This window comes from Zeus faber, assembly GCF_960531495.2.
Source record: "Zeus faber genome assembly, chromosome: 8".
NCBI lineage: Eukaryota > Metazoa > Chordata > Actinopteri > Zeiformes > Zeidae > Zeus > Zeus faber.
In genome coordinates, this window is record NC_137195.1 from 21219795 (window position 1) to 21245989 (window position 26195).

The 26195-nt window shown below is 43.1% G+C and overlaps 1 protein-coding gene across 1 annotated transcript in view; it reads left to right on the forward strand.

The window, feature by feature from the left end:
- The window catches only part of me1 (malic enzyme 1, NADP(+)-dependent, cytosolic), a 93947-nt gene that overhangs the window by 60395 nt on the left and 7357 nt on the right, over positions 1-26195 (forward strand). The window contains exons 7-10 of the mRNA XM_080006122.1: positions 11990-12099; positions 12629-12726; positions 13388-13501; positions 17655-17760. Of these exons, the coding sequence (XP_079862248.1) occupies positions 11990-12099; positions 12629-12726; positions 13388-13501; positions 17655-17760 (428 nt within the window). The remainder of the gene's footprint in view (positions 1-11989; positions 12100-12628; positions 12727-13387; positions 13502-17654; positions 17761-26195) is intronic.

The following is a 26195-nucleotide window of genomic DNA, read 5'->3' on the forward strand; positions in this document are numbered from 1 at the left end:
GGAGGAAGGACAAGCCAGGATGGGTTTAACGCAGAGGCCTCATTTCACCGGCCACCATCCAAAGCATGTGCATGTGTGTGTGTGTCTGCGTGCATGTGTTGTAGTGTGGTGTGCTGTGTGACGATTAAAGATTGTTCTTCTCTTCTTCTTCTTCTAACACAGGGATGATGCACAATCAATCTGTCAGTGACTCTTCTCCCTTTGTGTTGCCCTCTGTCTTGGAGGAAACTAGACTATATGCATATGCATATTCATTTTCCCGGCCAAACACATTGACATGTAATTTACCTGAAAACCCAGAGAGAGAAGGTACTTCACTCACAGAGCTATGATATAATTCTGCCATCGTAGACCCCCCTCAGCAGAAACTGCAGCCGTGGACCTGTGCTGACTCTGAAAATATTTTTTCTTGGATTTTCTTAGCTCTTAGTCTTCCCTGGGCCTGAACTGTGCTTGAACTTGTACTTTCAACAAAGGTCTTACATCTTCCTTGATTAGCCCTTTGTGCTTTGTCTGTGCGTGCATGTGTGCGTGTACCTGCTGATATGACTATGTATGACCCCGGTCGCATCAGTGCCATAAAGCCAAGCCATCCCAGTCTGTGACACATGGGCCTGGTTAAGGGAGCCCAGACTCCAGAGAGAGGATTGGGTCTGGGCCCCCTCCAGCTGGCTGCAGGAAGCCACGGCTCTCTAATAACTGGGTGGCTTTCTAAACTATCGAGAATTGCAACGCTTTTCCCTGAAAGGAGACGGATTGGCGGAAAATGAATAATTATAGGGCTTGCGATTCAATGAATGATTACAGTCCTGCAGCTTTATATATATATATATATATATATATATATACTGTTTATATATATTTTTTATTTATGTTTAGAAACTAGAGGGAAATATCAGGTAATTTGAAGCGCCCCAGCTCATCACAAACAACCAAACCTCTGGAGCCCTGTTTCTTCTGCTATTTTGTCTCGTTTGGGAAACTGAAATGGGATGCATAGCAACAAGCTTCTTTTAGTTCTGAGGCAGAGGCCTGTCCGCAGTCCTCCAGTATTTGTATTCATCCAGACTCTTTAAATTAAAATAAAGAGGAGTAATAATTACATATCCTGCCAGTAGGAATGCCCCAAATATTCATCCACTGATAATATTTAGCCGGAAATTGTAAAGATTCGCGAATTCAGTATTGGCCCAAATTAGTAAAAATGCGAATGACTATTATTTCCAACGGTGAACAGGCCAACAGTATGGAACCAATTCACACCAGCTAGTCTATATGCTCTAATTTGCTCTAAAGTTCTATATATTGTTCAACAGAGCAATAACGATCAAACAGAAATCAATACACTCTTTCAATCATTCCTCTGCCAAGATTTTCACTGTGGTGCATGGATTCCAAGGATGCTTTGAGCCTGTATACTAGTTGTATTGTCACCAGTGTTTCATAACTCTTACTGATAACAGTTGGAACCAATACCGGCACATTTTCCTGCCCACCGTGTTTATCTGTCAGTATTTCCATGTTCATTGATGGACGAACAGACAGATGAATAATGAAGTGATGGATGGAAGGAGAAAGAATGCAGGCTGCATTTTCCGTCTTTAATGATGACTGGGGGGATTTGAGAAATAATGTGTGCTGAGAGATGTGGGTCCCTGGAGAGAAGAATAGGGGCTGGGGATTTATTAAGGGACCAGGCCCGAGCCCCCAAACCCCGTAGGGACAGAAGGAACAGAGTGCCAGTGTGTAATACACACACACACACTAATATGGACACAGGTTCGACAGCTGTGTTTGGACAGAGGTGCCCTTGTCCTTGACCTTCTGTCTGTGGAGGTCCTTAGCCCTCATGAATTCACACATGCTTACAGAAACACATCATGCTTCCTACCCCTTTGCTTCAAATAATTCCCTTACTCTCATTCGAAGTCGACAGTCACCTTGAGGCCTACTTCAGATTCCACCAAGCCTCCCACAAAATCAGATTGACTTTCTCAGAGATGTTGCTTGTTGGTTTTCCTACTTCACATGCCTACATAGACTTCATGTCCCCACTGAAAGTGTCCGTCATCTCACACGGTCTTTTTGTAGAATGTTATTGTGTGATTCAAGATTCAAGATTCAAGAGGTTTATTCGTCACATACATATACATACTTTCATACATATATGCAGTGAGATGTAATGCAACGCACCCGGTAATTACACACAATATGTCCTAGGAAAATTTCTTTCTACTAGACCATCTACCTGATTCTTAAAACGTAATACAGTAAGTCGAATACTTGTAGAATAAAATAAAAATATATAGAATTAAAAAAAAATAATAATAATGGAATAAATAGAGGGAATAGGCTTACGTGTATGGGATACACTTATGTATATGAGATAGGCAATTATGTATATACAGATATGTGCATTAGAGTGGCATGTGAATACAGATATGTGCATTAAAGTGGCATGTGATAAAGTGAGGTAGTGTTTGTGGGATAATACAGCACAGTATACAACAGTACGGCGCAGCAATACGGTTTCGCCAAACAACCCAGAACAATGACACAGTATGCGGTACAGTATGCTACATACAGAGTAAGGTAGTGAGCCCATGTGTGTGGCTCAGTGAGGACCCCTGGTAAGGTCAGCATTGACATCGTCCTGAGAAAGTCATTTCACAAACTATACTGTCAATACGGGGTGCAAACGTTTTGACTGCAGCTCTCACCATTTTAGCAACTGATTAACTTCAACAAGTTTGACCACCAGTCAAGCACTGGCACTAATACAGATGCTTGGTTGAGTTGAGAAACATGGAATCGGAGTGAAAAATCAGTAAATCGAAAATTTATGTTGTAATCATGAACTATAGACTTCAACAGAGAAGATAACCAAAAACTAAATTACTGCTGTATGGGAAAATGTTTTCGGGACAGTGAATGTAACCAAGAGAAAAGTTCAAGTAAAAGTTTTTCTTCTTTTTTATTCATAGTATTATTCATTTATATCATAGATATACTATAGTTGGATAAGCTTATGAAGGACAAAACAGAGGGACTTTCATGTCCATTTATGCCAAACTAACTGTCCTCTACCTATTTGTTAATATGTTCTGCTGTTTGGGTCTCCCAGCTGGGGAGATTGCATAATTTTCAGTACCCAATTTGATACCATATGTGGCTGGCCAAGGGGGTGTGGTCAAGCCGCTGCTGCAGACAAGTGGTGCAGGCTGCTGCGGATCGGGCGAATCAACGGAGGGACCGATCCTAAACCAGGAAGTAATATAGGGTTTCTTGTCCCCACCATGAAGGACGGCGGCATGCTTGCAGGACATGGAACGGATCGGGCATGAGGAGCCCACTACCGAACGCGCCAGACCCGTCACAGGGGAGCGCATCTAAGCGCTGAACGAACGATTTAAGTATTTGCCTGCTAGCATTTAAGTTATCCTTTTTGGCCCTGAGGTGTCTTGGAATATGTGGCATCCCAAGACAGTACCCATTGTATAAGATAATTATTAACAGATGGTGCCAGGGGTCTCAAGAGAGAGAGACAGAGCCCATTGTCAGGGGTCCCGGTGATAAGGGAGGTGAAAATGTGAACGGTGACCAATGTAGGGGGATCAGATGGTCAACGTTGTCTCTGGTTAAGCATATATGCAGCTGCCAAAGTTTAATTCAACAGAGAATCCATCCGGCTCGGTTCTCTCCTGGACATCCTAGGCAAGTCTGGTCTGATGCTGTTCTTTTGTAATAAATCTATTATTTTACTCAAGTCAGCGTCAGCGGTCACTCCTTCTTCATCAACACATCAAATTCATCAAAAAACTACAGCCCACAAGCAACCTTTTTATTTGCCGTTCCTGCACGCCCACCAGCTCCTGGACACGACCCAGCGGTGGCTAGATAAAAGTGCACTCCCCGCACCGGATCATCGAGGCGGTGGCCACCGAACAGTTTGTGGACAATCTCCCGGCCTGTGCCCCTAGCTGGGTGCGTTACCACCGGCCAGCCTCCCTCCATGCCGCCATAGCCCTTGCTGAGGACCACGGCGAGGCCTACGCCACCGCCTACACACCGGACCGGAGAGGGCCCGCGCCTGGATCTGGCGTTGGAGTCGTCGCGGGACCGGCCAGCATCAGCACCTGGCCATTCTCGTCCATTCCGGGGCCCCAGGAGAGGCACACCTCCCACCCCTTACCACGCCAGAGGAGGGACGACCACCGGCAGGAGACCACCTCCTACCCTCCTCTGGACCACTGCAAGTTTTGCAGACGCCTGCACAGGTATGCTGGCGATGCAGGCGACCCTACCACAACTTTCAGGACTGCCCAATCATGGAGTTCGGCCAGGTCATTCGGGTCGCCGGTCCGCCAGATCCTTCCCACGGTCGAGAATAGGCATACCGTGTGCCGGTAAGGTTACAAGGGCGTAGACATCAGGCTTTATTGGACTCCGGCTGGTCGCAGAAGATTATATAACAACATCTGGTTCGACCCGGGGCTTTGGTAGAGGCATCATGGGTGGATATTTGTTGTGAGCATGGGGATATTAACACATATCCGATTGTGCGGCTCGAAATTCGCTACAAGGGAAAAAAGCATATTGTAAAGGCTGCGGTAGTTCCCGCCTATCGCACCCTCTGATTTTGGGTACAAATTGGCCAGGTTTTGATGTCTTGATGAGAGAAGCAGGGGAGGTGCGCTCATGGGTCTGTAGGGATATGCGAGTGTGCGCGGCACAAGGCGATGCAGAGGTTGCACTGGCAAATGGTGTGCTGGTAAGCCCGGATGCTGCACTCACTCTCCCGTATTTCGCGGTGATTAGGGATAGATAATATAGAGTGAACTGAGACCCTCAGTCCAGAGAAGAGGTTACCCAATTGTTAGTCCCTAAAAGCCGTCAGGGTTTATCAGGCGGCTCATTATAATCCGTTGGCCAGTCACTTAGGACACAAGAAAACACTTGAGCAGTTAATGGCCTGTCTCTATTGGCTGGGCATCTGGGTGGATGTGCGAAGGCGCTGTACTGCCTGTCCCGAGTGTCAGCTGGTGAATCGGCCAGCTTTTCCCAGAGCGCTGTTGAGGCCCCCTCACCTTAGTTGAGATGCCGTTTGAGAGAATCGCTATGTATCTCATCGGGCCATTGGACCGCTGTGCTCGGGGCTATCGATTTGTGTAGCGGACTATGCAACCTGACACCCAGAAACAGTGTCGCTGCGCAGTATTACGGCCAAAAATGTGGCACAGGTGCTATTTCAGGTCATCTCCCGGGACGGGATTCCGAAGGAAATCCTGATCGACCTTCAGCTTCAACAAAACGTTACAAAACATGATCCGGAAGTTTGTCAACAATGAGGGCCAAAATTGGGACACATGGCTGAACCCACTGTTGTTTGCTGTGCAGGAGGTTCCCAAATTCTCCACTGGGTTTTTCCCCTTTGAGCTACTGTTTGGCCAGAGATCTCATGGGGTGCTCGACCTGATTAAAGAAAACTGGCAGGAAGGTCCCAGCACCAGTAAAAACTGAGAGCAAAGCTACACGCGTTAGCGCAGGAAGCATGGGAGAACTTTCTCCAGGCCCAGGAACATCAGTGCCACCCATAAGACAGGGGGGCTCAGTTAAGACAATTCTCACCGGGAGACAAGGTGTTAGGGCTGCTCCCTACATCCAGCTTGAAATTACTGGCGAAGTGGCCAGTGGCCCTTCTTGGTCACACAACGCATAGGGCAGGTGGATTATGAAGTCGAACGCACAGACGGGCGGGGGGGGTCCACCCAATTTTACCACCTAAACCTCCTAAAAGAATGTAGCACTGGCCACAGTGACGATTGAGAGGGACAAGTTGGAGCCGGAGGTTCCAAAGCCGGCAGATCGCACCGCAGCCCTTTTAGGTGGCCATCTCTCTCCCGGCCAGAGCGTGGACAGAGCTTTGCCGACGTGTTCTCGCCCCTGCCTGGCCGGACGCCCCTTATACGTCACCTTGTGGAGAAGACCCCGGGGGTGAAGGTGTGCTCCCAGCTGTATTACCTACCCGAAAACAATCACAAAATAGTGCAGGTGGTCTGAGAGGCCATGCTGGACATGAGGGTAATAGAGGAATGTACGAGTGAATAGTCCAGCCCCATCGTGCTCGTGGGTAAGCCCGATGGATCGGTGTGGTTCTGTGTAGATTACTGGAAGGTGACATGGTGTCAAAGTTTGATGCCTAGCTGATGCCGATGCTGGATTTAACCAAGGGCTACAGGCAGATTCCCTTGTCCCAGCAGTTCAAGGAAAAATCGGCCATCTCACCTCCGCAAGGACTTTACAAGTTTCACCTGCTTCTGTTTGGGTTGTTTGGTACCCCTGCGACCATTCAGAGACTCATGGATCATGTCCTGCGTCCGCATCTAGTATTTTCCGCTGCATGCTTAGACGACGTGATTTTTCATAGCAATACGTGGGAGTGGCATCTATGCTGGTGTCCATGAGGTGAGCTGGGCTTACCGCCAACCCTAAGATGTACGCAGTTGACGGAGGGAGGTACAGTATCTGGGGTACCACCTGGGGGGGGGGCTGCTCCGACTCCAGGTCGATAAGACCACCGCGGTCGCGAACACGCCGAGACCCAAGACTAAGAAGGAGGTAGTTGAGGAGTTTTTGGGACTAACCGGGTTCTATAGGAGGTTTGTGCCGGTATTTGCGGTACTGTCCAGCCCTTTGACCGACTTAACTCGAAAAGGTGCTCCAGATCCGGTCCAGTGGTCAGAGCTGTGCCAGCAGGCATTTGTAAGATTAAAGGCAGCTCTCTGTGGGGAGCCTGTACTGCATACCCCTAACTTTGCTCTTCCTTTCTGTCTGCAGACGGACGCGTTGGACAGGGGGCTTGGGGCGGTTCTGTCCCAGGAGGTCGATAGTGTGGACCGGCAGGTGCTGTACCTTAGCCGCAAGCTAAGGTACAGCAGCGGGAGACGAGTTACAGCACCGTAGAGAAGCAATGTCTGGCGATAAAGTGGGCAGTCACCACCCTCCACTATGACCTCCTGGGTAGGGCCTTCACCCTCTGTTCGGACCACGCCCCACTACAATGGCTCCACCGTATGAAAGACACCAATGGCGGATCACCCTTTGGTACCTGGCCCTACAACCCGGCCTAGGTGCGACGGTGGGGTTATGTTGCGGGCCAAGGGGGCGTGGTCAAGCCGCCGCTGCAGACAGGCGGTGCAGGCTCCCATCCCGGGGCCGATCAGCTGCTGCGCATCGGGCGAATCAATGGAGGGACTCCGCTGATTCGTCCAATCCTAAACCAGGAAGTAATGGTTTGTTGTCCCCGCAGTGAATGACGGCGGCATGCTTGCAGACTGGGCACGAGGAGCGCGCTACCGAACACAACCCATCACAGGGGAGCGCATCTAAGCGCTGAACGAAAGATTCAAGTATTTGCCTGCAAGCATTAAAGTTGTGCTTTTTGGCCCATGAGCCACCTTTTTATTTAAACAAGCAAATAAATACACGCCATCTTGGAAGGAAAATATCTGTTCCTAGACGGCCCAGCGTGAGGTCAGACAGCAATGTGGTACCTCCTCTGTGCTGGCTCTGTTGTGGCGATGTGGGAGAGAAACTTGTACCGTGACTGTTTATGAATTTTGAAAAGAGACAGATCTTGAGAGATTCTAGTGTTTTGCCTCTTTTACATCTATTAGCAGGTGTGCCTCTTTTTTTTTCTTTCCGTCCTATTCACCCATCCCAGTGACAGTAGGGTTTTCCACCCCTGGCCCTCCGGGTCTCCTATCTGTCTGAACAGACGCTGCTGTTTACAAAGCTTTGGCCAAGGAGCGTTAAGGTGATCCCACTACCAAATGAAGACCACATGTAAGGATAATATCTTTGTTTCCCCCAAAAAAACATCATATGCTGGTGGATAAAACTTTGGGCTGAGACCAGATTTAGAGTTGGATAGAGAATGTCTCTCCACTCAGCATCTCCTTTAAGCTCTGGCTCTTCTGCCTCTTTCTTTCTTTCTTTCTTTCTTTCTTTCTTTCTGACTATACCGTCAGGAGTCACTTATGGGTGTCTCATCTTTTGGTGTGCCCTGCTTAGCCTTGCTTGTCCTTGATAGGTCTGAAAGGTCTAAAAAAATGCAAATTAAAATCATCTTTGTGTGCAGAGATGCATTTTGGGATTGCAGTTGCCATGCAGAGGGTTGTCAGGGAAAGACAACAGGCTTTGGGTCTGAGGGAAGGGTTAGCCTCAGGAAAGCTTTGTTGTACTCTTCTCAAACACACACACAGACACACACACACACAATGTTAGCAGCATAACGCCTATCTTTAATGGTGGGGAACCAGTGCTAATTCTGTCTCTGAAATGGAAGGATGCCAATCCCCCCCTACAAACACAAATACTCAATCTGGTTTATGGTTTGTGGATGGATTTCCATAAATATGCATAGGTTCACAGCTTAGTTATTCTGAGATCCTTGTCAAGATTCCCTGGTTCCCTTTCCTTTAACTTTATTTTGAAATGGGCTCAAAAAGTGCGGAAAGCCATGCTGAGCTCATACAGTATGCATGCTGACATTCCATCCCACATTAAAGGCAGCAGAAATAAACAGAGAATGAATTTAGTATCCGACTGCCCATGCTGACCGCTCCAAGCCTCAAGCTGTAATCCTTCCCCCTTTTTAGTGCTTGATAAGGGCTGACCTCATATGATGACGGCGGTGTCGTTTGCCCTCAGATGACAGAGTAGCCTCAGACTCTTGCTTCCAAAGCCACCTCATTGGCTGGTTGCAGTGGCTCCTTGGTTCTGTCTGAACTGATGTGACCCCTCTGATGCTGTCCCAACTACACAAGAGGGCGCTACGCTGGCAACAGGGAAAGGCAGCGTCCATCCTCGCCTGCCTGCCGTCTCCCAAGCACCCCGACGCAATGAAAACTTTATGGTTCCACTTTGGCCACATTGTTTGTCCACCGCACAGCCTTACAGTGCATTAGTGCTTCACTTTGCCAGATAGAAACCGAATTTCCCTCGCCAGTGTTTCTGCTGTGTCGGCCAAAAAGCAGTGTGTTTTTGACATCCCAGAGATAAATACAGAGACGGACACATTGATGGTAATCACCGATCAGGAAACAAAAAAGTGTGTGATATCTGATCCCAATTTTCTGATATACAGCCCTTCATCTGCCGCTCCACTCCGACATCCCTCTCACTGAAGCACAGCTCGTGTTCAAAGCCACTGTAACTGCTGGGAAACAGCTTTTCAATTCCAAAAGTGGAACTTCATCTTTCCATCAGTGTGTCAAATGGGGCTCAATATGCAAAACATGAGCGTGAGAATCTTTTTTGCGATAGCGAAACTGAAAACACATGCTATTGCTCCATTGCTGCAGTTCTTATGAGTGACGGGCTCGCACTTGGGTGTATTTTTTAGCTCTGTTTTTGTGGCCTGTCCCCAATTTCCTCTTTCACCAGGCTGCTGAAATGTGAGCCCTGGATTATTATTTTTTTTACAAGCTAAAGTCAACCTCACCCCTGTCCTCGTATTGTCCATATAACACTGGGCTTTGACTACTTAAAATACTATAACTGCTTTACCAAGGTATACAGTAGTCTCAATATTTCAAAAGGTACAGTAGAAGATTCCAATAATGCATTTGGTTAGGGTTGAGGCACTCAATAGATAATGGAATACACTCCAAAAATAATTTCTCATGTCTCTTCTATGGAGGACCACAGAGTAAAAGCCCATTACTCTATGGTCCAACAGTGGAAAAGGCGGAAAAAAATGCCCATACAAAGTATTCCTCCCAACTATAGAGCTGAAGTAAAGCAGTAGTGTCGTTAACAGCCAGTAAAAACTGCCATCTACAAGAGCTACATCTGTGGATATATACAATAGTGCCCCTTTACTTTAGGTTCCCACTGAATACAATTTATGGACCAATAATTTGGTGCTTATTCTTGTTTTGCTGATGTTTTCCTCCAGTGTCATAGGCACCGCTCCTGCGTTTCTGTATTGAATGAATGTGGAAGGTGGTCGGCGGACCATCTTGTAAACTTGAACCCCGCTGGTTTACTGGGGTAAGAGACTGGGGTGGCCCGCGTACTCTTGTCCAGCTGCGTCTGGGTCCTGAGCAAGTTTACGTTGCCCTCCCTCGTGAAACGCCGCTGGCAGGTGCTGTTGTAAGCAGCGAGACAGGTGTCTGCACGCCAAACTTTGTTTCAAACAAAACGGATATAAGCGGGGCCTCTGCAGCTCAGCGCTGAGTCCAAAGTGTCACTAGTCATGAAAAGGAAATCAAGAGTCCCTCCTCTTCTTATGCCTCCCTATGTTCTGTAGAACAGTGGGAGAGTGCCCCCCTCAGGACTCAGCACTGAACTCCTTTTACCTTATTGTGGCACTAAAAGAGCGTCACAAATGGAGGGCGGATGTGCACTTCTTGCAGGGCTCCAGACTAACTTTTCCACTAGCAGCACTGGCTAACTTTTCCACTAGCAGCAAAATTTAGGAGCACCACTGAAATTTGACGTAACACATTCATATTTTTTCCGTCTTAACTGTATTACTGATAAATGCTTTGGTAATAAATAGACTAATTACAAAAACATCAATGTGCTTTTTTATTTTTCAAAGGGAAAAAGTTCCAAAGTGAAGTCGTGCTTTCACAGAAAAAAACTCATTAAGTTTAACAGTGTTTGTTTAAACAGACACCAAATAATAATTTAAAAAATGTAAACAAAATTCATGGTCAGTGCATTACTGTCATTAACAACCATGACGAGAGCCTGTGGAAGAAATTCTTCTGCAATGATCGGTGAGGTTAATCTGCCCGCTACAAGAAAACAAAAATAAGAATATTCAAGATTATTTATTCTGCAGAATAAAGAGAAAGGTTCAGTCCTGCTCCAACAACAGAGGGTGTGGCTTGGGTCAGGAGTCATTTACAAGTCTGTGTCTCTCAACTGTCTCCCTGGATGCCAACCTCAAACAGTCAATTCACAGGAACTTGTAAATGACCTGGCAGACACAGATTAGAATCCCTTACAATGCACCTCCAGGCTCCCCTGTGGTTATTCTTCATCTCCTTACAAGGTAAACAGCTCCAAATGTGATCTGGTTCTTCTGTGTTAGAATTGACATTGTAGGGAGAAAGAACATTTCACTTTACATAAAGTTGGGGGGTTCCTGGGAAAACAGAGACAATGTTTCCCCTCTGGAGGTAGAAGCCTTTGTCCTCAATCAAAATAAATGATCGTAAGCATTTTTCTCTCACAAGCCCCAGCTATCCATCTCTCTCTATCACACGCACACACACACACACACACACACACACACACACACACACACACACACTAGGGCTGCCAAACAATGGTTAGATATCCGTACGCTATTTTAATTGTAAAATGACCTTCAAATCGGAGAATTGAGTCGAAAAAAAATGTTAAGTGTTTCAGCAGAAATTTTTATGCGCACAAGTAAATGAGCTTTGTCCGTGCCCTCTTTTTTATTTATTATTCCGCCAGCTGAGCAGGTGCAGGGACAGCGTTATACACATTAAACTTAAAAAAAAGGCTAAAAAAAACAACAACCAGACGCAGGGGTGGGCTGCGATTTGGACGGTTTCACTCCCTCCCGGTGTTTCATATGATCTACGATGATGATTTAAAAAATAATAAAATAAACAACGGTTGGCATATTAGCAAGTCGTACTGGTGCTCCTAGTTTTAAAATATAGTAGCACTGTCTCCAAAAATTAAGGTCAGAAAACTCTGTCGAGTGTTTCAGGTTTTCTGTTTATTTGCTTGTCCATGCTTGAGTTGCTTGATATGAGTAGGTTTGTATTTGAGTGTTTTGTGCATGATTTTTCTCTTTTCAAGTTGTACAGTAGTGTTGCTCCTCCTCATCAATAGGAGTTGATCTTAGTTTAGAATTTCTCCAAATGCCATGTGCCCTTTCAAATCTATCCACGATCTGTTAATTATACCAGAATCAATTGGGCTTTTCTCCCGACAGGTACGGCATGGACTGCCTCATTCAATTTGAGGACTTTGCCAATGTCAATGCATTCCGTCTGCTGAGCAAGTACCGCAGCCGGTACTGCACGTTCAATGATGACATCCAAGGTAACTCGACACCAAATATAGGTAGTTAATTAACAACATTAAAATCATTAGTCCAATTTCCCAAGCAGTTTTCCACCTATTTGAAAGAGGGCAGTCAAAACCACATTACGACTGATGATTTGTCCTTGTGCAAACCTTTTCAGTGTTCCATCCAAAAACTGGTCTTTTACAACGATGAAACCGGAGGCTATAAAAGGGCATACAATTTTAAATAGGCATTGTTTTTGGTTTGATTGGCACCCCTATAAATGATTCGTGAGTGGATAGAAAATAACTTTTATTTTCAATAATTAGTGATTCTGCCATTGAGGAGCTTACATGTTTTTGAGTGATTGGACTTGTGAAGTATATTACTTAGTGTGTAATTATAAATATTTGTTTTCTTATGACTTGTGACTTTTCTTGTATCACCGTACACGTAACACGTAACGAGGGTTGTGTTGTCTTTTGCTTTTTCAACAAAAACTGAAGCAATACGTGTGGACAAATTTGTATTTTTGGGGTATTGATGCGACTCTCTGTCCCTCAGGCACAGCGGCTGTGGCTGTGGCAGGGCTCCTGGCCGCTCTCCGCCTCACCAAAAGCAACATGTGTGACCATACCATCGTCTTCCAGGGTGCAGGGGAGGTAGGTGTGGGGGATGGATTTGACTATACCTGTTGTCAAAAAGCAGATGAATGGAGAAGAAGGCAAATAAGAAGAAGGCAAATAAACAGCATTTCTTTCTGTAACATAATTTCAACATATTTATATATGATTAACAGGTCGCTCTCTATTAAACGGGTGTCATTTGAAATGTTGTGTCGACGTGCAGCTCTGATTTTCTTTTTATTATTGGTGTACTCTTGTTGTTGTTTTTTGGTTCGTTTCCCTTGTAAATGGACTGTGAGGTAATTGCTATAACAGGTCTTTAATTTTTCTGTGCACTCATGTAAAATGCGCTAATAACAACGCCACTCTGGAACTAGAACGCTTCACCATGTCCGGATCCGTGGCTTCTACAGATGTCCTAGGGCTGCTGACTGTCCATAATGACAGCAGAAAAAAAAAAAAGTAAAAATACCGCAGTCCAGTACATCCATCAACCTCAAAAGAAACAAAAAAAACTGTGTAAAATGCATTTCTGCACAAGGGAGACATTTCAAGAAACCTTTACTTTGTCTGAGCCTCTGATTGCCACAAATGTTACAGGTTGACAAGATGTCAGCGGCAGGGGTGCATTCAGTTCGATGCCACGTTCAATGGCAGCAACTCTTTTGACACTTTTTCTCCCTCTCCCGTGTTGTAGGCAGCGATGGGGATAGCTGAACTCATCACCATGGCGATGGAGAAGGAAGGACTTTCCAAAGAGGAGTGCCTGAAAAAGATCTGGATGGTTGATTCTAAGGGTCTCATTGTGAAGGTAGCTCGGCCTCAAACTGTGGTCACACACACACACACACGCATACACACGAAACAAGGTACTGTATAGAAACAAGATATAATATGCACTTTGTGAATAACAAATAATATAACATACAGTATGTCACACACACACACATACACACGATACAAGGTATAGAAACAAGATATATGCACTTTGTGAATAACAAATATTATAACATACAACATGTACACAAACACATTAAAAATACTCTCTAATATCAGCATATTCAGATCAACATTATTATAAACTGGCCAACCCTCCCTGTCAGAATGTGTAGCGGAGAGGGTGTGTTTGGGTAAGGAATCAAAGAGCCGCATGCGGATATTCTGCTAATGAATGTAATTAATTCGTACTCAATCATCAATTCAGATGCTGATGTTGACATTAAAATGATTTGAGTGTGCTTAAATACAAAAAGTGTATATTTTATAAAGCGAAACGGAGATTTTTTAAAGATTCTTTGAGCGCTTTGGATGTCGAAGCTGTTCCCATGCTGACATGCATTCCAAAGAGGGCTCGAGGAAGGCCTCGGATCAGCAGAACACAAACAGCCGGGATGTCAGTTGAGCTTGCAAAAATTCTCATTCCAATGAGACTTTTTTTTAATATTAAGATACACAGAGGGAATTGTCTTTCTGTATTTCAGGCTGAAGCTCTATAAGCTAGACGTGCGTTAACGGTAAAGGTTATCTAGTGTGTGGCGATGTGAAGATGAGGGAAAAGTCACACGCATCAGATCTGATTTGCCACATGTTCGCTGTAAATGTCATATTGGCCCATGGCAAAGCAGAGTGCAACAAAGGAATTGCAGACAGAGATAGTGCCCTATTGTCGATGTATCCCAAGATTATGCAGAAGATACCTTTTCTCTTGATGTAAGCATTGATATTACACTGGCAATATATTATTACATCTCTCTCCTAGTGCCGTCAAATAAATATCTATAAATCTTTGTTGTGTTTGTTGATTCCAAGACCCCAGGATCGGGAGGGCGGCTTACTTCAAACATAGATGCCCCGTATAGGTAGATATCCGATTGTTTCCGTATATGTATTCTTTCTAGTTTCGGTCAACTAAATATCTCATAGCCTGGCATCGCCTGACTAATTTCCAAATGTGGATTAGTCTGGAATCTCTCAGTTCATTTTCAATTTCCAAGGGGTGTTACCAACAGACGACCAAAATGTCTCTGGACTCAATTAGATAGACCTACAACCAATAGATAGACCCTCACCAAAGAGTGAGTTGGTTAATTAAACTTTTACCAAATCCTGTCTGAAGTATGGCAAACATATCTTTCTCATGGACAAGAGCTTTTTGGAGAAAATATACCATCCAGTTTGTTTAATACTGTCACGATAGCAGATTCAAGAGACCGTTCCACATCAGTGGCAGCCATCTTGGTAAGGTCCCTCAATGGCGATAGCAGATACAACCGACTGTTCCATGTCAGTGGAGTGGAAGTGCCATCTTGGTGAGGTGCATCAACGGCTCCTCTGCATCGTCATCGTATCAACCGCGCTCCATATTAAAATGAACCTGGTAATTCCAAGCAATATCAAACTGCAGTTGGGTTGTTTTGATTAAGTAAAAATAACTCAACAAAATACAGGTAATTTACAAAATTTAACTTTATTGAAAATGTATTTTTTTTTACATTTAAAGATTCCAACAGCCATTTTTGGCAAAAGCATGTAACTCTGCATTTTATGTTTAAGAGTTAAACATAGCCGTGTAATGGATATAAGTTTCTTTTAACTGCAATATTTAACATTATGTAACATAAAATAAGTAGATAAAGTGCTGAAAATTGCAACAAAAACAGCCCATTAATGGGAAATGTTAAACATTTATAATATCATACCTTGGAAAATCCCGGACAGGTTACAAAACCCCTGACCATGAACTTGCCAATGTTTTAAGCTGCAGAGTGATATTTAAGACCACAGCTGTCCTTTTTTTTAAAGGGCTACCACAGTGGTGACCAGACAAGCTCATTGCATAAAGTCTGAAACAGTTTTTGCTTACAATCAATTCTTTGGGAACTGTACTAACCTGGAAAAGCATTAACTATTTTACAGTATTCCATAGTGTAACTACATATTCCGTGTCACTTATCGTTCAGTGTCAACTCAGTGTCAACTCAGTGTTTGGTATCATTCAGTTGAACTCAGTCCTCCATGCTATTCAGTGTAACTCAGTATACGGTCTCAAATCAGTATTCAGTGTGACTCTATATTTCAGTTTTTAGTGTTTCACAGTATTCAGTGTTTCACAATTTAGTATTTCACAGTCTGTCACAATCAGATTGTTATTCCTCCTCACCACTGCTTTCTTCCAAGTCCTGTTTGCCGACATGGTCACATTCCACACCAGCCAGTGCATCCTCATAGAAGCTGCAGACTTTGACGTTTGACTAACCCTAGGTTCACCTAGAAGTTTCAGGACGGCAGCCGTCTTTGCCTCCTTGACAGTTTATACTCAGGACAACAGCTGTTTTGAAGGTATCCCACTTCTTCCCACACTTTAAGACAGAATGGTAACAGAAGTCACCATTGTACAGCTGCTTGAAGCCCAACTTGTTACACAGATTTCCAAGACCCTGGCATCACTGATCTTAAATGATCGAGGGGAGGAATAATGTTTAGCTGCTGCACCTTTGAAGTCATAGCAGTGCCAGTGTTCCCCGTACACGTGGACGTTTCCATGTCTGTCCATGATTTCCAGGTACTCAGATGGTAGCAATACAGAGTCCTTCTTCCTGATCTCCAAGCCACCAAATACACGGCCAGGGGGCAGGAAACTGTGGCTTCTTCAGGGCAAAAAGTAGTGATAATACAATATTCTTACGATCCTATAGATTGTTCTTGTTTTGCCTATAGCAGGAATCTGACAAAAAAGTCTCAAGGTGTTGGGCTCTCTGAGTTCCGGCTGAACAACAGTACCGTAATTATACTGCAAAGCAGAGGCCACCATGTTGCTGTCTTTCTTGTTTTAATTCTCCAAGCATGTAAAGAGGTGAATGTTAATTTTTTCTGTGACCACGGCCAAGGTGGCGAACAACACCAAAAACATACTGGTCCGGCAAATGCAAATTGTGAAAGTTTCCTCCACAGCATTTAGCAGATCATAGGATTTACTGTACGTCCTCTTAGGCCTATGTAAGCGGTACAGGGCCGATTCTCTGCATTTTTCGTCGCCTGTGAGTTCTGGGTTCTTCAGCTTCAATCACAATTAAACCCAGGTGCTGCACACATCTCACGACCGGTGTCCGAATGCCAGGTTAAAGTCATGGGGTGGGTGAACAACGGCGAGCATAATGGCTAGCTCTGCACGTAAATATTTTGTGGTCTCTCGCTAATTGTCTCTTGGTGGCCTTTTCATTTGAGTTTCGAGCATCACCGCGATTTTCAGGCATTGTCACCCCATTCTGCATCCAGTACTTGGCAATGTTGCAGAGGCGATTGGTTAGAGCAGTGAGAAATTAGTGGATTGAAGGATTTTTGATAGCTTATTAATTGTTTCAAATTATTTGAAGTTTCAAATCCAAATGCCAAACATTTGCTTTTTTCTGATTCTAAAACATTAACATTTGGATGGTTTTCAGTTTTATATCAATTAAAAACGTATCTTTGTGTCTATAAACTTCAAACAAAATAATCAATTTGAAAAAAACAATCCATAGATACAATTAAAATGAAAATTGTCAGAAGTGTGGAAAAAAATGCTAAATTGGAAGATTATAACCGATGTGGTGTGTTCTTAACAGACTGAAAGCCCAAAGCTGTGTGTTTCTAAATAAAATGCAAATAATCTGAAATTATGTTTAAAAAAAATAATCATCCACATAATCTTAGACATTTATCAGTATTATATACTTAGAAAAATAAGTGCTCCTCAAAAATGACAGGTATTTTTCCGGTCTCATTCAAAACAAACTACTTGACCGTCAGATCCCTTTTTTTGTGTTTTGCTGGATTATCCACTTTGGGTCTTCACCGTTTAACTGGCATGATATCCATGTACTTCAAGACAACAGAGTGGTTGAAACTAGAAATGAATAAAGAGGGGGGGCTCTTTATTCATTTTCTTTAATCACCAACCCACTTATCTCCACTCCAAATTTTAGGATCGAGAACACCTGACTCATGAGAAGGAGCGGTTCGCTCATGAGCATCCACAGATGACGAAACTAGAGGAAGTGGTCCAGGAGCTCAGACCTACAGCCATCATTGGTAATGAGCAGCGCTTTAGAGGCAGAACCTGTGGTGTCCATAAATTCATTCAACATTCGGTAATGCTTTATATTAAGGTGCTTGTATTTAGCTGAAGTTAATAGTTAATAAGGTCTTTATAAGATGCTTATTAACATCATTATTGTGTTAATAAGACTATATAAGTATTAATAATAACATTGATTAGCCTTTAACTATGCATTTATTAACAGTTAACTATGCACTTATTAACAGTTAACTATGCTTTTATTATGTGTTAGTAAGACTATTTGAGTGTTGATTACAGCATTTATTTGCAGTTAATAATTGCATTTATTAGCAGTTAACTGTGCACTTATTAATAGTTAACAATGCTTTTGTTATGTGTTAATAAGATTCAGTTCTGTAATTACTACTCATAAGTAGTAATTACAGCATTTATTAGCAGTTAACTATGTTTTTTTGCAGCTACCAGATCTAAAGGGGGAACAGTGCCTTATTAAGGTTAATAAATCCTTTATTATGCACTTATTAACAGCTAGCTATGCTTTTTGCAGCTATCAGATCTAAAGCGAGAACAGTGCCTTATTAAGGTTAATCATGGTGGCCCCGAGAGAGCTCAACGCACTGCAAATAGATGAAACACAAATGCAAAAGCCACAACATATGTGCAACTAATGAAAACACATGCAAATAAACGAAACACAAGCAATTTAGGAAAACATCTTCACCACCAACACATGCGCAGCATTTAGAAACTGCGCTGCAAATCCAGACGTGTCGATTGAACTGCATCGCCAAACACTTAGCAAATTCAAAGAAAACAACTATATTAACAGAAAACACAAATGGGAAAAGTCACAACAGTACGGAAGTGAGTCGCAGCATTATAGAAGTGAGCCACAACAAATGCACCAATTTATCTGCAATAAAATATATTAAATTAAATTATTTTGTGTCTGTAATTATATATATATATATATATATAGATAGATAGATAGATAGATAGATAGATAATAATCTATACAAGTTATAACCTAGAGCTGCAAATACCACTCAACCAATCGCGCCATGCGAGACCATGTGTCCAAATCCTCCATCTGCTTCCTCCATGCAAAAAAAAACAACGTTTATATCAGTCCCCGGCTTTTATTTAACCATTGAAGTGCGATATTCCATAGAAAAGTGCATCTATTGGCTCTGTGATAGTGTTGTGTCGTTCACTAAGGATTTGAACCATTTGAGTGGACAAACTGAACTGAATCACTTCCTGAAATGATCCTTTCATAAGTGAGTTCAGTTGAGCTCTCAGTCAGTTGATACTCTCACTCAGTGAGTTTGTGTATCCCTGCAAATTCACTGATTCACTGAATCATTGATTTGTTCGCAGGGATACACTCACAAGTGAGTGAACACCCCTTTTCACCCAAAAGATTTGAATCGTTTGGGTTTTCTGTGTTAAGTTATGTTGCAGTTATGTTTTGGCTTCTGCATTTGCGTTTTGTGATTTGCATGTGTTTTCTTGAGTTGCAGTGAATTGAGATAAATCCTTTATTATGCACTTATTAACAGTTAACTATGCTTTTTGCAGATCCTCCATCTGAAATGAGCCCTAGGGTTGATAACATGTGAATAAAAAATTATATATAATACAATATTTTTGCGGTGAAGCACACTTTAAAACACTCTTTTGAAACTTTTCACTCTCTTTTCAAACAGGCCTTTGAATTTTTTTTTTTAATTATTAGTACAATTACAGTATCTTTCAACATTTACTTCAATTGTATATTGTAAAACATATTTTGAAAAAGTTATATAAAACATCCCTAATCATATCCACACAAGTACAAGTACGCCCTTAATATGCGCCTCAAATTTTGTGCGTATTTATGCTATTTTTATTTTTATATGATTGTTTCTCATGTTAACTAAACGTTGTGACTCTAATGTTGATGTGTGCATTTCATTTATTTAATTGTATTTATATAGCATTTTAAATTATAAATATTATTTGACAATTATTGAAAATTAGTAGTTAATCTGTGCATCGATAACTGCAAATAAATCCTATTATTAACAGTTATGTTACCTTCCCAGTTTTTGTGGCTCCGAACCGTGGTTGGGAGGCCTTTGGTGTTGTGCTAACTTAGCCTGGCTCTTAACTGGTAACAAACTTCTTATGAGAGTCCGCCCCAATTCTGCCATTTAGAACAAGCACGGCCTCTCTGACGTTCTAAGGTCGTTATTCCTGTCAACTGTATTGCTTCTTTCTATCAGCATCCTTTGACTCATTGTGGCTGCTGCCGAAAACACATGGCCACACCGCTTCACCCGCAGCAGTTACCCACAAGTCCACCTTCTAAAAGGTGCATGGCCCAGCTTGTAACCCTACCCCCACTCTTGGTGATGATTAAACCCTTAACATAACTCCAGCATTGTGATATACATTGGAGAAAGAAAGCAATCACAATCACAATAGTCCCTATTTCCCACAGCCGTTGAATGCGTTCTCCTCCAATGGAAAGCAACTTAAGGCAGAGGAGCAATGTCCATAAAGTGTCCATGAGTGCATGCTGCATGTCCTTCTAACCAAAATGTAACATAAGAGCCACACATTTGCAAATGAAAAGAGGGTTATTTTGTTAATAGAGCCATGTCTGTGACATTACTCTCAAACATAGGAGAGGAAAAACATGGGGTTAGATATTTATAAAACAGATTAAATCATCCATTTTTCCTTATTTACTCCCATGAGATCTCAACAGTTGTTTACATGCAGAGGGTGTTATTAAATAATAATGTGCAGCCACAGTGTCTAGATTACTCATTACCAAACCATCACACCAACATCTAAACTAGGCCTGTGCATTTATTAGTGTACCTCTCAAACCAGGACAGTTTTTAGTCACAACTAACAATAATTCAACTCAGGAACTCTTTGTTTTACCTTTTCTTTTCTCTGAGAAGGGCAGCGATCCACCTACAGCCGGACTCAGGTTAAGTTATTTCAGTTTTAGCAGTGTTCAGTAACAAATCCAGTCATCAAACACATCTGGTAGTCTCTGGACTCTCTGGGGTTTCTGACGAGGTGTGGAGGTTGAAGTAGGACACTTGACGTGCCCACCATCAGGATTCTTAATGCTCACCTCATCCAGCTGAGGCCAAGCGGGGTTGTCAGGAAGCTGGCTGCTGCTCGAGAGAGTGTCCCATAAATTGAGGGGACTGATGTCTGGGTCAGCGGTGCTTACATCTGAAACTGGGGGTTAGCACCTCCACTGGTGCCCACATGTCAGCTCTCTGGAAGAACCAGTTATTGTCCAGCGGAGTCCTGGAATGGTAAGGTTTGAGTTTGTCATGATGGACCTTGACATTTGCCCTCTGGCTTCTTTGGATACGGTAGACCAAGTCATCCAGCAGGTATACTATGAAATAGGGACCTTGTAGGAAGGCAAAATGGCTGTATTTTGTTTTCACTCCATTCTTGCCTTAAATCAGGTTCCATACTGCGTCCCCGACCTGGTATTGGAATTGGCAGATGTTCTTGTCATACTGGCATTTGGCACACTCAGCAGGTTTTCCCAGGGCTTCCCTTGTCAACTGGTGAGAGAGCTACAGCTGTTCTAAGAGCTGCATGACATCATGTGGAGGGGTATTAACATCGTTGTCGTGGGTGGCATACCACCAACCAGGTCAATGGGCTCTGTGATTTCCCGCCCGTAGAGCTTGATGGTGGGCGACAGTGCTGTGGAACTGGGCTTGGTTGCATGATAAGCCATGACTGCATATGGAATCATCACATCCCAGTCCCAGTGACAGCACTTGGTCCGTGGTAGACAGGATTTTCTGGAGGGTGGCATTAAAGAGCTCCACTTCGCTATCGGACTGGGATTGAAATAGAGTGGTTTGTGTCTTTTCAATACCCAACTGTTCACACATCCCCTGGAACACAGATGACTCAAAATTTCTGCCCTGATTCCTGTGCAGGGATTGTGGGGTTCTATACGTGAGGCATGTTTTCAGCTGCTGTGGTTGCTTGCTCATCGGGAACTTGTTAGGCTTCCACACACTTGCTGAAGTAGTCCTGAACCACCTATATGAAGCGGTTGTGCCTCTCAGTCTCATTAAACGGACGTATTAGGCCCACTGCGATCCTTTCAAAGGGGGCGCTGACTTTCACAGTGTCCATGGCCACCAGGGGAGTTTTCTTAGACTTGGTAGCACAGCTGGTGCAGGTGTGGCACCACAAGGTCATCTTTCATGTTGTACCAAAAGTAGATAGTCTGAAGGCAAGGGTCCTCTCCACCCAAAATGGCCACCCACAGGTGGGGTAAGCATGTGGCAGAAGGATCTGTGGGTAGAACACTTTTTCCTTCAGCGCAGTCAAACTTTCTCTGTATGACCCTATCTCTCTGGTAGGGCCGTTTCCACTGCGTTCAATAGACTTTTGTGGCGGGCTGCAGGGTGCTGTGTCAGCCAGGGTTGGCCAGCTTTCCCCTTTCTCAGACCGCTTCCGCTTTGTCAGGATCGGTCTTTTGTGCAACTTTCTGTTCTCCACGAAGTGCACCTCTGGTCCTGGGTCGAAGTTGAAGTGTACCTGTATAGTGCAAGGGGGCCCATGCCTGCTGCAAAAAAAGGGTATAATAACCAGGATAACCTCTGTGCTCTCAGCTGTGTTGGCCATGATAAAGTTCACAAGAAAAGCACGTGAATTAAAAGGAACCGAGCTGGGTATCAAGCCATCCACATCGCTGAGTGTGCTCAGTGCAGGATCCCTCGATGACAACAGGTAAAACTCCCATCCCCACACTCAGGAGAGGAGCCCTTGTCATGACATGCTGTCCATATTCAACCAATTTACTGTTAGTTGGATTAGGGTCATTAAAAATGTATAGTTTATTTTTGGTAGGATATTCATTTTCACTGCTGCTATCCTACGAATTAGTGAGATGGGTAGGTTGTTCCATCGAGTGAGGTCTTCTTCAATGGATTTGAGCAATGGAATAAAGTTAAGGGTAAACAAATCTGACAGATTGGTGGAGGCATCAATACCAAAGCATCTAATGTTGCCCGTTGATGCCGTGATGGTTAAGGGAAGTTTCTGGGTTACAGCATTCCAGTCTTCCCCACTGACTCGTGGTTTCAGTCCAGTTTTGTGAATAGTCTAAGATGGCTGAAAATTTTTATATAAGATCGATCCCTTCCAGTAGGGATGATATTGGGTTCCATAAATATAACAAAATACCGTCTGCATATTAACTGATTTTGTGAACAGAGTTTCTTTTTTGTATGCTAATGATATTACTGTTTTGAAGGAGGGTTCAATAAAGATGGCAATAATAAAGGGGAGAGCAGACATCCTTGTCTTGCCACATTGTAGGGTGAAACGCTGTGGGTCCTTATTGGGTTTGAACAAAACCGAAATGAGTGGAGGTTGATTTAATCTCCGTAACCATTCTGATGAATAGTGGGGATATAAGTGGCCAGATGTGTTTATAGAATTCCACTGGGTAGCCATCTGATCCATGTGATTTATTGTTGGGCATAGAAAAGAGAGCGTTCCTGGGTTCTTCTAGAGTAAGTGGTTGATCTACTGTGTTAGCCTGCTCTGTGGATAGTTTAGGGAGGTCGATATCATTATAATGTTTGATATATTTGATTCATTATCTGAGAGATATCTTCTTCTTCTTCTTCTACTTCTTCTTTCGGCTGCTTCCGTTAGGGGTCGCCACAGTGGATCATCTGCCTCCAATACCTTCTGAGATATAGCTTATTATAAAAGTCTCTGAATATTTTATTGATGTATTGCATGTGTTTTATCCTACCCTGTGGATCTTTGATGGCTGTAATAAGTGTTTTTTCTCTATCGTGTTTCAATTGATTGGCATGAAATGAACATGATCTGTCATTGAATTAAAAATAATTCACAGTTATTTGTGGCTTGAGGAATTCTGTCTTTTGATAGATGATATCAAGTTGAGATGTAATTGTCCAGATCTCATTTCGGATTTGCTCAGCAGGCTCAGAGTGGGCTTGTTGGGAGTGCAAGTCTTTTGACCGTTGTTCTAGTTTATTTTGGTATTCTTGTCCTTTATTTTTGTTGTGAGTGGAGAATGAAATTATACGACCGCACAGAACTACCTTTGCTGTTTCCCAGAGTAAGAATGGTGATATTTCTAGAGAGTCATTCAGGTCAATAAAAGATGTCCATTCTCTGGAAAACAATTGGTTGAATTCTTTATCTGTCAGAAGTGAGGTGTTTAACTGCCACCTACCAGGAGGTTTCGGGTTGGTTTCATTTGTGAGGTTGAAACTAGTTGGTCCGTGATCAGAGATTACAATAGGGTGGATTTCAGGATTGGATTACCAAATTACTTGTCAAAGAAAAGTCAATTCTAGAGAAGCTTTTGTGGGGTGAGGAGTAATATGTGTATTCTCTATTATGTGGATTAAGAGCAAGATTACTCATATATTGTTTTATAATGTCAGACGAATGCCAGGACTATTATCTCTGATTATCTCTGGTTTGTGAACGGTCTGAACTTGGATCAAGTACTGTGTTGAAGTCCCCCCCCAGTATAATAATTGAGAGAGTTTTGAGAATATATTGTGAAAGAAATGTTGGTCGTCCTCATTGGGGCCATAAATATTAGCTATGGTTAATTTGATGTTTCCTAAAATTCAGTGTATCATTATGTATTGCCCTTCTGTGTCTGATATTGTGGTTTTATTCTGATGTGGGATACTTTTATTGATCAATATAGAAACACCTATTTTTATTGAATTATATGATGCAGAAAACATCTAATTAACCCATTTAGCCTTCAGTTTGAGGTGCTCTGATGCAGTGAGGTGAGTTTCTTGCAGTAGACAGAAGCTTGGGTTCTTCCTGGTGAGGTGACTTACGATGTTTCTACATTTAACTGGTGAGCCTATTCCCCTCACATTCCACATGTCATTGAGGTTAGTTGGAGGGTGATGGATGAGGATTTGTAGTTTTCACATGCAGCAGCACTGTGCATCCAAGGCAATTCTACTGTGCCCATGTTTTACCATAGATACCTAGATGCCTTGATACCTAGATAGCGTACCCGTTTTTTTCACCTTTACATGCCTTTTTACTGTCCAAGCATTGCAGGAAGTTTGTAGTGATACATATCTACACAAAAAACTGACATATAGACAAAGATAAACCTAAAACATTGCAGAGTCAGACATACAGTATATATAGTGAGACACTGAATAGAAAGTGAGAGTGATGAGATAAGTAGTGCGTGAGGGATTAGGAAGGTGAGATGATGAGAGTGAGCAATATTTACAATCCTGACATAGATAGAATAGTTCCTTCTACAAAAATAGAATAACCAGGGTGTGGTTGAGGAGTCTCTGAATAACAGACCATCTACATACTGTATTGTTTATCAACAACCAGCGATACCCATTTAACCTTCTGTCAGTTCTCCTGAAGGAGAACTGACAGAAGGGGTTCAGGCCCATGGGGTCTCCGGCCGGGATGGGGTCTCCGGCAAGCAGCGCCAATTTGAACTGGAACCTGCCCTCCTCCCAACTTGAGCCCAGCACATCCCCCATCCTCGTAAAAGGAGAGCGATTGAGGAAAGAATCCACGATTTTCAGTGGCTTCTGGTCTGACACAGTCAGAGACAGTCCCTGGACGGTCCACTGCAAATATCCCCACATTTAATCACAGAGCACAGATTGGGGAACCTTACGGGACCTCGGAAACATGTAACACAGCTAAACTGGACCCCGTGTATAACTGCCTCCAGCTATATTTTTATATGTATTTACTTTTTCCTAGTTGAACGAAACAAAAAAACAGACACATACATGTGGGGCCTGTGCCTGAGCCTGTGTGTGCACGCTCCACTGAGCTTTCAGGCAGTGGGATGTTACCAGTAATTATAATTATAGAAGATTGCATACATTGATGTCTTTGGAATGTCCTTAACTTCTGACAGTGATTTTATTGGATTTTTATTTTGTGGAACTTACATTGGTGCCTGCAAGTTGTCCTCGAAAGCCTATATTTCTGACCTATAATACGCTGCACTTTATTTAATCCAATTTTCTTCTGGTAAAATAACGTCTGTCGCTTTTTAACTTCCTATGGTTAAGAGTATCTTATATTCCTTATCGTATCTTAAGTCCCATCGCGATTACATCTGTCCTTGACAGTATCATGGAAAGGTTGGGGTTACTGACTCATGTGATCTGTCTGCAACTTGTGCTTGAGCCCAACGATTCTCTCATTGTACTACATCTATGCGTGGAGCCATCTTGGTGCGGGAGTCAACGTTGATCACAAACTCCATCCACAATACTGAACCGCTGATCTGGATGAAACTCAAACGCCATGTTGGAACTGCCCCGAATACACCTATCATTCAGATTGTCTGTGGGTTCATTGGATCCATAATAAACATTAAAGTCTGACATCA